We start from the raw sequence: 13,183 nt of genomic DNA on the forward strand, positions 1-13,183 counted from the left end.
CTCTCTCTGTCCCTCCCTCCCTCACCATCTCTAAATAAATAAATACATACATACATACATACATACACAAACTTAAAAAAAAAAAAAAAAAAACAGGCCTTTAAAGGTCCGTTCCTTCCAACTACCTTTGTGAACTTTGTTAGCACTTAGAAGGCCCACTGTGATATGTCAGGCTGTGTTAGAAAGAGCATAGGGCTCATCAGCCTACGTTTGAGTTTGAGTTCTATCATTAACCTAACTTCAACTTCTTCAAATGAAAAATGGATATACTGTTATACATTCGAAAGAGTTAATAAACTCCAATATGCTATACAGAGGACAGTTATCCTTATCATTCATGAGATGTATCAGAAAAATCTGTTCAAGTCTACATTCAGGTAAAAATACAAGATCAATTTACAGAAGCTGTGTGTGAATATTAGTTCTTTGAGCAAAAATCCTCTGGTCTCTGATACAGTATGGCTGTATCTATAATGCTTTCATTTTATAAGAAAGGAGAATGTACTTGTATATTACTTATGAAATTACAAATAAAAGAAAAATATTCTATATCTACATATGCCTGTTGTCATAAGGTAGAGTTTCATTCCACAAAAAGAAGCAAATTATATAAACAGAGTTATGGTTTAAAAAGTATATCAGAGGGGCACCTGGGTGGCTCAGATAGTTGAGCTTCCGACCTCGGTTCAGGTCATGATCTCATGGTTTGTGGGTTCGAGCCTCGCATCAGGCTCTGTGCTGACAGCTCAGAGCCTGGAGCCTGCTTTGCATTCTGTGTCTCCTTCCCTCTCTGCCCATCCCCCGCTTGTGCTCTCTCTCTCTCTCTCTCTCTCTGTCTGTCTCTCAAAAATAAATAAATGTAAAAAAAAATTTTTTTTTTTTAAGTATGTCAGAGTAGACGACCTACTTCTGGATCGGGGTTGTATACGCAGCAGAGCAGCTCCCTCGCTGCGATCTACTGAAAGTCAGCCCTTGACACAAAGGTTTGTAAAATTTTCTTAAAAAAAATTTTTTTTTTTATAAAAAGCATATCAGAATAATGGATTCACAAAAACCTCAGGAAGAAGCTATTTGGTCTTATTCAATACCAAGTTGCAAAAGAAACTGAAATCGAATGGCTCACTGTACAATGAAATGCTCAGTGCATGAGCTGGTTTCAAGGGAGTCCTCAATACCCTAAAAGTGAATGTAACATGTTGTATTAATGGGTATATGTGGAGTTTTCTGAGAAGTTCTACATCTTTATCAGAAAACCATGAAGCAAAAAAAATTTAAGAAACATTAGGTGTTTGTATTTTACTGATGTGTCTCCAACATGCAATTTGTATCTGGAAAACGAAAGAAAGTAATTAAACTTTTGTTTCCAGGATTTGGGGATGAGGCAGAGAAAAGGAGGTCTTGCCATGTCTATATCTAGGAACACATTGTGCAGCTTTATGTTTGGGCTTCATTTATAAGTTATAATGCCAACTTAGAGGTTGGTTACAATAGCTGCTCAGAAATTCTAACATTACAGATTTATTTTTCTGCTAAGATTTCACCTTTATGGTTCCTGAGAATTTTTCTAATGCTAAATTCCTTGCATTCTATCTGATGCTACAGGAGACAGTGATGAAACCCCTAGGACATCATTTGTGCCAGGACATTCCAACAAAGCAGTTTCATCTTCCCCTGTTGATATGACCGGATATCACATCACATTCAGAACAGTTCTCACAATAAAAAGCCACCTAGCCTGTTCATAATGGAAACCACCAGTAACACTGCCATTTGTGGAGGACTTAGTGTACTGCATCTAGCTTAGCCTCCATGGTAGCACAGACATTTATTCCACAAATAATTTGTGATTAAGTCTTGTTAAGCTTTCACTGTAACAGAAACAGCATCAATATAAAATTGAGGATAATCCACTCTTACATGTGACTTAGAAATGAAGCTGACATTCTGTGCCTGCCCCACCAGTTCTATGTCTTTGTCCAGAACCCTCTCTAGGCTTCCAGCTCCAATGTATTATCAGGTCTACAAGGGGGAAGAATCCAACAGTAGCCAGATTTCATCTCACTTTCATCAAAATGAATACACTAGTAAGATCTAAGAATTGTCCTGATCACCAAAACCTTTAATCCTAGCATACTCATAAGAAGTTAGTCAGGACTATGAATTACTATTTATAGTGTTTAAATTCTTGTGCTTTAAACATAAGAATAGATTGTTAAGCCCTCTTAATAAAAGAAAATCTAAGCAGGAGCCTGGCTGGCTCAGTCAGTGGAGCTCCTGATCTTGGGGTTGTGAGTTCAAACCCTATGCTAAGTGTAGAGATCACTTAAAAATAAAATCTTAAAAAACCGGGGTCGGGGGGTAATTAGTTAAGCATACGACTTTGGCTCAGGTCATGATCTCACGGTTCGTGAGTTTGAATTCTGTATCAGGCGATCTGCTGTCAGCAAAAAAGCCCACTTCAGATCCTCTGACCCCCTCCCCACTTGCTCATGTAGGTGCTCTCTCTCTCTCTCTCTCTCTCTCTCTCTCTCTCTCTCACACACACACACACACACACACACACACACACAGGGAAACCTAAGGACATTAAATTGAACTTTCTTAGTAAACAATGTGCCAAGCTGAAAAATGTTCTTTATACCATGCAAATTACCTTTGGCATAGAATCTTTTCAATGTCTTAGTTCAGTCAACATATTGCATTTGCAAATCTACCTACTGTAAAGAAACAGTAACCCAGAAATGGGTAGGGAATTGGGCATTCTGTTGACTTCTTCCCAGAAGCAGCATACTAGAGATCATCAAATAATAAAGTTACAAAATTAAAATGTCATTGAATGTAACAGTTTCAAATGATAATTCAGAAGGCATTTTAGGAAGACTGTGAACCTGAATTTTAACTGGACTAAACTAAGCACACACATGTAGTCTTAGAAGGTATTGAACAATAATTGATATGCCATGTAACTCTTTTGGATTAACTGCATGTTGCCACTCTGCCAACTGTTTTTCTCACCAGATACCATAAAATATCAGTCATTTGGGCTTACCTAATACAGATTCTGGATGAAAAGGAGTTATTCTGAGAATCAAAGATACGTAAGTGAAAATGAAAATGTCTGGCAAAGAGTAAAATGCCCATACAACTATGAAATTATTATGGATGGGATCAGAAGCTTAGACTGAGAATTCACTCCTCAAGTCTTTATTTGCCAAACTCATGTCTTAGTCACATCATACTTCAGTAATTAAGACTCCAACCAAATCCAGTCTGTAAGGTGTTAATGTAAGATGTTTATTAGTGTAATTTATTTATTAGCACAATGATCACATTAAAATGTCCCCAAATACAAACTGTTATAGTCTAAAGTCACAAAAAGTATAAACTCAGGTGCATGAATGAGGTTATATAAAATGTTATTTATAAACAAAGTTCTACATCTTCAACATTGGGCGAAAGAAGAAAAAAAAGAGAGAGAGAGAGAAAGAGAGAGAAAGATTACAAATAAGAAACATATTTCAATAGAACAACCTGACCAGTCTGGTAACCTCACACTCAGGTACGCCCATGATGACAACACAGCATATCCTTACAGAACTGGCTACTTTGTACAAAGCTACACTGAAGCAACATGAAACATCCAAGAGAAACAGAGCTAACAATGTACATGGAATTTTAGCTGTCATTAGTGGAAATTTTCAATTCCATAAATAAAAAAACATATTTGGGGAAAAAGAGTCAAACAAAAAAAGCAAAATGGAAACCAAAATGGAATAAATCAGTGTCAGCAATGGAGTGTGAGTGTGTCCCTTCAACCACTGCCACAGTAGGGTGGCCCTGGGCTTCTCCAGCCACCTGTCACTTGCACAAGCTGTAGAGACTGGTTAGAACAGTTAGGAAAAGGTCAAAGTTGATCCTTAAAAGTTAGCACTGCCAGTTTTGCAAAGTTCCTAGCCAAAAAACCAAAACCAAAACAAACACAGAAAACCAAAACACATACTGAAAACTAAATGCACACCAAAGGGCAAGTGCTAGGTTTTATCTGATGGGTGCTCTCCTACAGTTAAGAGTTTTATATTTTATCAACTGCTTCAGAGGTAAGCATAAGCAACTTCCCTCAAATGTACTTCCTCTAAGTGTCTTTTCTCCAAGAACTCACAGAAGGAATTCCTGGCAGAGGAGCAAGCTCCTGCTTGTGAGCAGAAGAGGGAATGCTTCCTGAATTCCAGAAGTCATTGCAGGGACTCGGTTTAAACTTTCATAATATTCTGGTTTTTCCATCTCAAAAGTAGTTTTGTGTCAGAGGATCTAAAATAACGTACATCTCAAAACCTACCTAGAATCTAGTGCCAATTATTTATCTTAATCCAAAACAATCAATAATTTGGTTGACTGTGACAACCTGCATAATCAATTAGAGGACAGAAACCTGGAGTGTTTCACATTCTGGTTCTTAAGCCAGAACTCCTCTACGATTTCAAACCATGGCCCAGGTATTATATTCTCTAAAAACCTCTCTGCTAAAAATCCAATCAAAGGTTATTATCTGAAAAGCTCCACAGTACTTTTCCCAAATAGTTCTTCTAGATTTTTTAGCTATTAGTGTGGGAAAACGAGGAACAAGTTTAAGAAAGTCCCACTGGGCTCTGTGCTGGCAGTGCAGAGCCTGTTTGGGATTCTCTCCCTCTCCCTCTCTCTCAAAATAAGTAAAATAAACTTAAAAAGGAAAAAAAAAAGTCTCATTGGGACAATCCTCAGAACGCACTGAGTATAAACGCTAATTTGTAAAGGTCTTCCCACGTGATCCACCAGTCCCCCTGGAATGCTGCAAAAAGGCTTCTCCAGAGACCAAAGGGATTCAAAACACTACCTGAACAGAGTTTGCATCCAATCTGAAAACCATGTCATTAGAAACCTGATAAGTTGGTTGTAGTTGTTCAGTGAATTGCGATATACTTTCATTCTCATATTTTTACAGAAAAAGTTGTTTCTGTATCAACATCCCAGTAGTCTATACAGGATTCCACTTTCTTAAACTTCTCAATTCTTATTTTGATAGTTCATGATCATGTTATGAAAGTAACTTTGGTTATAAAATTTCATACACAATAAAAGGTTGTCAGATTTTCAAGAGAATCTAAGCCTCTAGACAAATAAACCATCATTTCATAATAAAAACAATTTCAGCCCAACTTACAAATAACAAAAGATGATTTAATTTGAGGAAGTACTTTTCAAAGTTTAGTCAGAGCTACTCTAAATTAAAATAGCTATCGTTATTCAGATTTTAGTAAGGTGGAGAGAATTAGAGGTAAGCCTGAAAGACTGCCCTTCCCTAAAAGCAAGCTCACAGAGGGAGAGGGGAGGGAGAGGAAAAGGGAGGGTCACTGCAGTACTGGTGGACTCAATCCCTTTATGAAAGCACACGTTCTCATTTGGTGTTACAATATCCTGATTCATTCTGAAGAGCTGAAAAAAACACATGGAAAAGGCCAACTCAAAATGTTTAAAAAAAAAGAAAAATGTGAGATTTGAATGAAATGATAAAATGAGTTTTCAAAAAGAACAAGAAATAAAAGACATTAGATGCCCAAGGATTCATCTTGTACTCTGTGCTCACAAAGGGAAAGGAGGTTCCATCAAGCCCTGCAGAGCACAAGAGGAAGCAGGTGGTTTGCTCAGGCAGCAGCAGAAAAGGCCCCGAAGAACTACCCTCTGCTTCTTCTACATCGTGTCCAGGAAGGAAAAGCAAAGCTCTGCAAAATGCTGCAGGTTTTAGAAGTGTAACGGTGCTTAGGAAAGATCACTGGTCTGGTGTTGCAGCAGCCCCAGTGTGGAGAGACACGCTAGGCTTCTAGGAGGAGAAAAATAGAAAGGGAGGAAGAAGTAGGAAGGGGAAGGAAAGGGCAGAAAAGCACAGGTCATTAGTAAACAGCAAGTTCAACATAGCAAGATGCTCATACACCCTTTATATGCTATCAGCGGAGCTGGTCTGCTCTTAGGACTAGAGACAACATCCTGAATAAAACAGAAATGGGAGTTTTTCAAAATGGCACTGAGCTATGTGCTCTAGTTAGTAATGGCCAAATCAGAATGAGGTCACATCATGCTCCAAAAACATGCACTCTTTGTCCCCTCCCTACTCATTCCCACCCCCCAGTGTAACATGCATATTTTCAAAAGGTCAAATTCAGAACACACACATCTTCCCAGGTATGCAAACCATACTCTACCGGCTGCCATCATGTCAGTGGGCAATTCATAAATCCCTGGGTTCTTTTCTGCCACCAGGTAACTAAAAGTCTTGAAACAGTAAGGGCCAGGCTGCATGTTTTTCCTGTTCAATTTTTTCCGTGCTAGTAAGAGTTGGCAATCAGAAGCAATTGCTACCCAAAGTTTGGGTCTCTTCTGGTCATACTTGACATCTTGCTGGGGAAGAAATCTACTCTAGTTTTGATAATTGTTTCCTCTCTGGATGAAAATGGCATCCACTCCTTCAACTGGCTAATCAAATCAATCCCCTCCAAGCCTTTTCTTCCCCTGGCACTGCCTCTTTGTTAAAGAAAGCTGAACTTACACATTTTTTTAAAAGTTCATGTTCAAGCTTCTCCTTTAATCACAGGTATATTTCCATAAGTGTTTCCTTAAAACTATACTACATAGATGACTCTGCTTTCAAAGCAGGCACAGAAACAGTCAATAATACAACAAAGGTTATCAAATAAATACAAAAATTTCTGTTCACAAAACTGGAAGATAAGGTGTCACTTCTGGTTGTTTTTAGCTTTTAAAGTAAAGAGTTTCTAAGTTAATGAGCTGCTAATAAGGATGTTAATGTCAGTGGGTAAAACTAACATTCACAACAAATGGAAACCAGCCATCAATAAATCTGAGGTACAAAGATAGAGAGGACATTTTGAAAGGTCACAGAATAAAAAATAAATCCTGGAATAATTGCTGTTGCTAAGAGGAGGCTTTCTGGAAGCCTTACAAACAGAAATCGTATGGCGGCTCAAGAAAAGTCTTCTCAAGGCTGAGGTATGCGTACAAGGGAAACACAGACACAGTATGTGTCTAGTGCTTACCTCCAATGCAGCAATGTGAATCGAATGTTATGCCCCAGTTAAGGGCACGCTCTGTTGCAAAGAACAGTTTGCTTGACCATTAGAAGTCTATTCATTTGGGTCAACAGTGTCAGCCTGATTACAACTGCAAAGTGCAATTATTTATAAAAATACAACATGACTCTCATAATGGCTACCTAAGAGAAGGTTTGCACAGTACATCCCTACGGATCCTGCTACTTCTTCGAGAATTCTGCTCTGGGGTCAGACAGCTGGTGCTACTTATGAGGTGGAAACCCATAGGAACTCAGTGCCAGCTGACAGAATATCAAAGCCTTAGTAATTAATAGGCTGGAGCTAAAGTTAGAGACAGATTTCAAAAGTAACAGTTGGGGGGGGGGGGTGGGCGGGGAGAAAAAGACCGAGGGCAAAATAGAAAGGAAAGAACTTTTAATTTGTGGCTCACAGATTTCCTAACATTAAGTCATGGCAAGCAAGCTAAGTGCAGTGGGGAAAAGCCTGTGTAAAGAGCTGTAGTGGCCAAAGGCCTCCAATATAACATATTTTGATGATGATTAGTTTGCATCTATAATCATAGTTTTAAGATTGATCCAGCTCTTGTGTGGCACAACTACAACAAATATTCAATACCACTCTTTCTTCTGTTGTTAGAGATGTTATGTGGCAGATGCCCTGGATTTGAGTACATCCAACAAGAACAACAAAACCCTTAGAGATAATTCACATGCCTCCCTAACAGTCTTCCTCAAAGAAGCTCATCAAGGTGTTTACTGTGACTGTTTCACCTCCACATTTGGGGAATCCGGGGAACCACTTACCCGCAGTATCATTCCCTTCCATTCCATGATCACCGTTGGCTAGCCCTGTTGCTTTAGAGGATGGCGTACCTGCAACAACCACAAAGAATAATTAGCCGCTGTGACAGACAGCAGTATGAAAAACACACTCCACACTACCTAACTAGGTAGAATTTTGTCACTCTTCATAGCATGAGCTTAAAGCAGATAAATATATGTCCAAAATTTAAAGATCCAATAAAAGAAAACCCAGAAATATAGAACACAACGGAGTCATTCATTTTTACGGGACCCAGACTCTACACTATAGAAGAGCCTTTCCTAATAAGCAAACTGAAATCCTTTCTGTTCTGTAAATTGTCAAAGATTACCATTGTATTCAATTAGGACCACTATTAAGCACCACAGATTCTGTATCTGTGATTCAAATCCAGTGCTCCAAGGGCACAGGGCCATTTGGAACTCCCACACAAAGAGTCCAGGGCATCATCGTTGCTCCTGAGGGTGAGGATTACACAGTCACCAGTAGCACTACTGGAAGCAGAGAACTTTTTTTTTAATCTTACTTATTCTGATAGAGTATAGTTGTGTCACATTCCCTAATAACTAAAGACATTGAGCATCTTTTCATGTTTATTTGCCATCCCTTTCTTTAGTGAATTGAATGGTCAAATTTTTTGACCACTTTTCTTTGGGTTGTTTTCTTATTATTAGTTTTGAGGATTCTTTATACATTCTAAGTACCAACCCTTTATCAGATGAATTCTGCAAATATTTTATCCCAGTCTATAACTTGAATTTTCATTCTCTTAACTGTGTCTTTTGCTTTGCAAACTGTGTCTTACCCGTATTTTCATTGTCTTAACTGTGTCTTTTGCTTTAAATTTTGATGAATTCAATTTTTCATTTTTCCCTCATACTTTCTTATATTTTCAGTGAGGTATCTAAGAAATCTTTATCTAACTCAAGGCCACAGGATTTTCTCCTACGTTTTCCTCTAGAACTCTTCTAGTTTTCAAATTTAGGCTCCATATTAAGGCCAATGATACATGATAAATTTTGTATATAGAGTAGCTACAGGTCTAGATCTGTATTTTTTGCCTATGGACATCTAATTATTCCTGTATAACTTGTTGAACAGACTATCCTTATTCCCTGAACTGCCATTGCATTTTTGTAGTAAAATTACATATACTATGTGTGGATCTATTTCTGGACTCTCTTCTATTCCACCGGCCTATAAGTCTATCCATTTTTCCAATACTACACTGTCTTGATTACTGAATCTGTACAGTATTTCAAAAAGGTCATGTGAGTCCTCTATAGTGGGTCTTTTCCAAAATTGTTTTGGTTATTCTAGTTTCTTTGCTCTACTATATCATGGATGAAATTGCGTTACTACATAGACGAATATAAGGATGTACAACCTTTTCTTAAAGGCTTTGACCACATCTAACACTTCAGCAACCCATCTAGCTCTGCGGTCAGCTTGCCAACCCAAGAGCTTCCCATGAGTCCCTCTCAAGAACTTAACAGAGATATCTGTCTTTTTTTTTTCTTTTTTTTTTTAATCTTTATTTATTTTGGGGAGAGAGAGAGAGAGAGACAGAGTGCGAGCAGAGGGAGGAAGAGAGAGAGACAGAGACAGAGAGAGAGAGAGAGAGAGAGAGAGACAGAACCTGAAGCAGGCTCCAGGCTCCAAGCTGTCAGCACAGAACCCGACACGGGGCTCGAACTCGTGAACCACAGGATGGTGACCTGAGCCAAAGCCGGACGCCCAACCGACTGAGCCACCCAGGTGCCCCTAGAGATATTTTTCATAAAACAAGTAAAAATCTGGAATGTATGCTACAAAAATATAAAATGCAAGATTTTACTCTGAAAGACAAGAAACTGTACTGTCCAACCTTCTGACTCCCACAGATCCAAGGCAGAAATCTTTCACATAAACTCATTGAAAATATCTTTCATTCTGTTATCTCAGATAACAGAGGAACAGAGGAACAACTACAGAAAACCTAAAGAACAAGGCAGACCAAAAAGAGATTATCAATTAACTGGAGGAAAGAGAAAATAAAGGAATGAAAGAGAACAGACTTTTATTGAATATCCACCATGCATTAGGTACCATACTAGGGCTTTATATACTGTTTTACTTATCCGGAGAGATACCAACTATGTTCTATCCCACATTTATGCCAAATATGGGATAGAACATGTTTAGCATAAATTTCCTTTTACCCTCACAAAGTACATTTATAAAATTTATTCTTCTTAGCTCAAGAAAGAACACATATTTTAAAAAATCTGCCTCATTTTAAAATACAGATTGTAAAAAATAAAATAAAATGCAGATTATAGGAAAATGCAAATTATAAAAAATACCATCTTCTGGTCATGAGAGTGATAAAATCTTTTTACAATTTAATAGCCAGTGTTGGCACAGTGTAAGAAAACAGGTAATCTCATACACCACTCAACGAATATAAATCGGAACAACCTTTTATGAGACAACTTGGCAGTCTATCAAATTTTGATATACTTGTTTAACTCAACAATCCATTTTAGGTACATAGTTCAGAGAAAGACATAAAAGTGCACAAATATGAATGTTAATGAGATGTTGACTGTGGCATTGTTTAAAAAGTTACAAATGCCCACTGACAGATTCACTAAATTATGAAATAATATGCAATTTTAAAAGAAATGAGGTAACTCTTCATGTACTGATATGGGAAAATGCCAGACCATATTAAGAAAAAAATTAAACCAGGGTTGCCTGGGTGGCTCAGTCAGTTAAGCATCCGACTCTTGATCTCAGCTTAGGTCTTGAACTCGAAGTCATGAGTTCAAGCCCCACATTGGGCATCATCACGGGCATGAAGCCTACTTAAAAGAAAAAAAGAAAAGCAAATATGGCATAATAGCATTATAACACACACGCGCACACAAATAATCAGAAAAATTATGAAAGAATATATCCAAACACCACTGATGGGGAACCAGAGATAAGGAAAAAAAGGAAGACTTAAACAGACACAAAGTCCTGTTTTAATTGAGCACATTAAAGAATTTTATAATACTTTAAAAAAATTTTAAGTTTATTTACTTTGAGAGAGAGAGAGAGAGAGAGAGAGAGAGAGAGGCGCATAGAGGGGCAGAGAGAGAGGGAGAGAGAAAGAATCCCAAGCAGGTTCTGCACAGCCAGCATGGAGCCTGATGCAGGGCTGGAATCCACCAACCACGAGATCATGACCTGAGCCAAAATCAAAGAGTTGGACACTTAACTGAATGAGCTACCCTGGCGCCCCAGAGCACATTAAAGAATTTAAGAGTAGGGATGCCTGACTGGCTCACTTGGTAGAGTGTGCAACTCTTGATCTCAAAGTCATAAGTAAGCCCCACATTAGGCATACAGTTTACCTAATAAAATAGTAATACTACTACTAATAATAATACTATACCTTTTTAAAAAATAATCAATAGACATTTAAAGAATGGATAGACAATGGACCAGAACAGAGAGCCCAGAAATGGACCCACAAATGTATGGCCAACTAATTTTTGACAAACCAGGAAAGAATATCCAATAGAATAAAGACAGTCTCTTCAGCAAATGATGCTGGGAAAACTGGACAGCAATATGTAGAAAAATGAATCTGGACCCACTTTCTTACACTATACACAAAAATACACAAAATCGATGAAAGACCTAAATGTAAGACAGGAAGCCATCAAAATCCTCGAGGAGAAAGCAGACGTTTTAAAAACCTCTTTGACCTTAGCTGCAGCAACTTCTTACTCAACATGTCTCCAGACGAAAGGGAAATAAAAGCAAAAATGAACTACTGGGACCTCATCAAGATAAAAAGCTTCTGTACAGCAAAGGAAACAATCAGCAAAAGTAAAAGGAAACCAACACAATGGGAGAAGATATTTGCAAATGACACATCAGATAAAGGGTTAGTATCCAAAAATCCATAAGGAACTTATCAAACTCAACACCCAAAAAACATTTCTTACCCAGTGAAGAAATGGGCAAAAGACATGAACAGACACTTCTCCAAAGAAGACATCCAGATGGCCAACCAATACAGGAAAAAATGCTCAACATCACTCATCATCAGGGAAATACAAATCAAAACCACAATGAGATGGCACCCCACACCTGTCAGAATGGCTAAAATTAACTCAGGCAACAACAAATGTTCGTGAGGATGCAGAGAAAGAGGATCTCTTTTGCACTATTGGTGGGAATATAAACTGGTGCAGCCACTCTGGAAAACAGTACAGAGATTCCTCAAAAAGTTAAAAACAGAACTACTCTATGACCCAGTAATTGCACTACTAACTACTAGGTAATTAACTAAAGGACACAGGTGTGCTGTTTCAAAGGGGCACATGCACCCCAATGCCCATAGCAGCGCTATCAAAAATAGCCAAAGTATGGAAAAGAGCCCAAACGTCCATCAACAGATGAATGGATAAAGATGTGGTTTGTGTGTACACACATACACACACACACACGCACACACACATACATACATACACACAATGGAGCATTATTACTCAGCAATCAAAAAGAATGAAATCTTGCCATTTTCAACAATGTAGACAGAACTAGAGTGTATTATGCTAAGCAAAATTAGAGAAAAATATATGACTTCACTCATATGAGGACTTTAAGGTACTAAACAGATGAACATAAGGGAAGGGAAGCAAACAGGGAGGGGGACAAAACATAAGAGACTCTTAAATATGGAGAACAAACAGAGGGTTGCTGATGGGGTTGTGGGTGGGGGAGATGGGCTAAATGGGCAAGGAGCATTAAGGAAGACACTTGTTGGGATGAGCACTGGGTGTTATAGACTGGAGATGAATCACTGGACTCTACTCCTGAAATCATTATTGCACAATACGCTAACTAACTTGCATGTAAATTAAAAAATAAAAAATTTTAAGTAGCTAATAGTTACAGAATTCTATAATAGAACACTATTTAACCATTAAAAACGAAGTTGTAGAAGTATATTTATTAACATACTTGTAAATTAGCAATCTACATGTGCAAAATAATAAAATTATTTTGTACTACACAAAATTATTTTGTACAATACAATCCCATTTTGGTAAAAAATAAAATTACATATTTAAAATTAAAAAAGAGAATGGATAGAGAGAGCCAACTGAAGTTCATAGGTCATCCTCAACATACTACCACAAATACTTAAACATGGCAGGAAAGATGGCTCAAAAGAATAAAGTAAGAAAAGACCTAGAAATCAAGAAGGTTACCATTCA

The 13,183-nt window shown here is 37.8% G+C and overlaps 1 protein-coding gene across 18 annotated transcripts in view; it reads right to left on the reverse strand.

The window, feature by feature from the left end:
• Positions 1-13,183, reverse strand: part of MAP4 (microtubule associated protein 4) — a 195,412-nt gene that overhangs the window by 100,109 nt on the left and 82,120 nt on the right. For all 18 annotated transcript variants that reach the window (XM_030306563.2, XM_030306574.2, XM_030306557.2 and 15 more), the window contains one exon: positions 7,904-7,972. In XM_030306563.2, the coding sequence (XP_030162423.1) occupies positions 7,904-7,972 (69 nt within the window). The remainder of the gene's footprint in view (positions 1-7,903; positions 7,973-13,183) is intronic.

The sequence above is a fragment of the Lynx canadensis genome, chromosome A2, assembly GCF_007474595.2.
Source record: "Lynx canadensis isolate LIC74 chromosome A2, mLynCan4.pri.v2, whole genome shotgun sequence".
NCBI lineage: Eukaryota > Metazoa > Chordata > Mammalia > Carnivora > Felidae > Lynx > Lynx canadensis.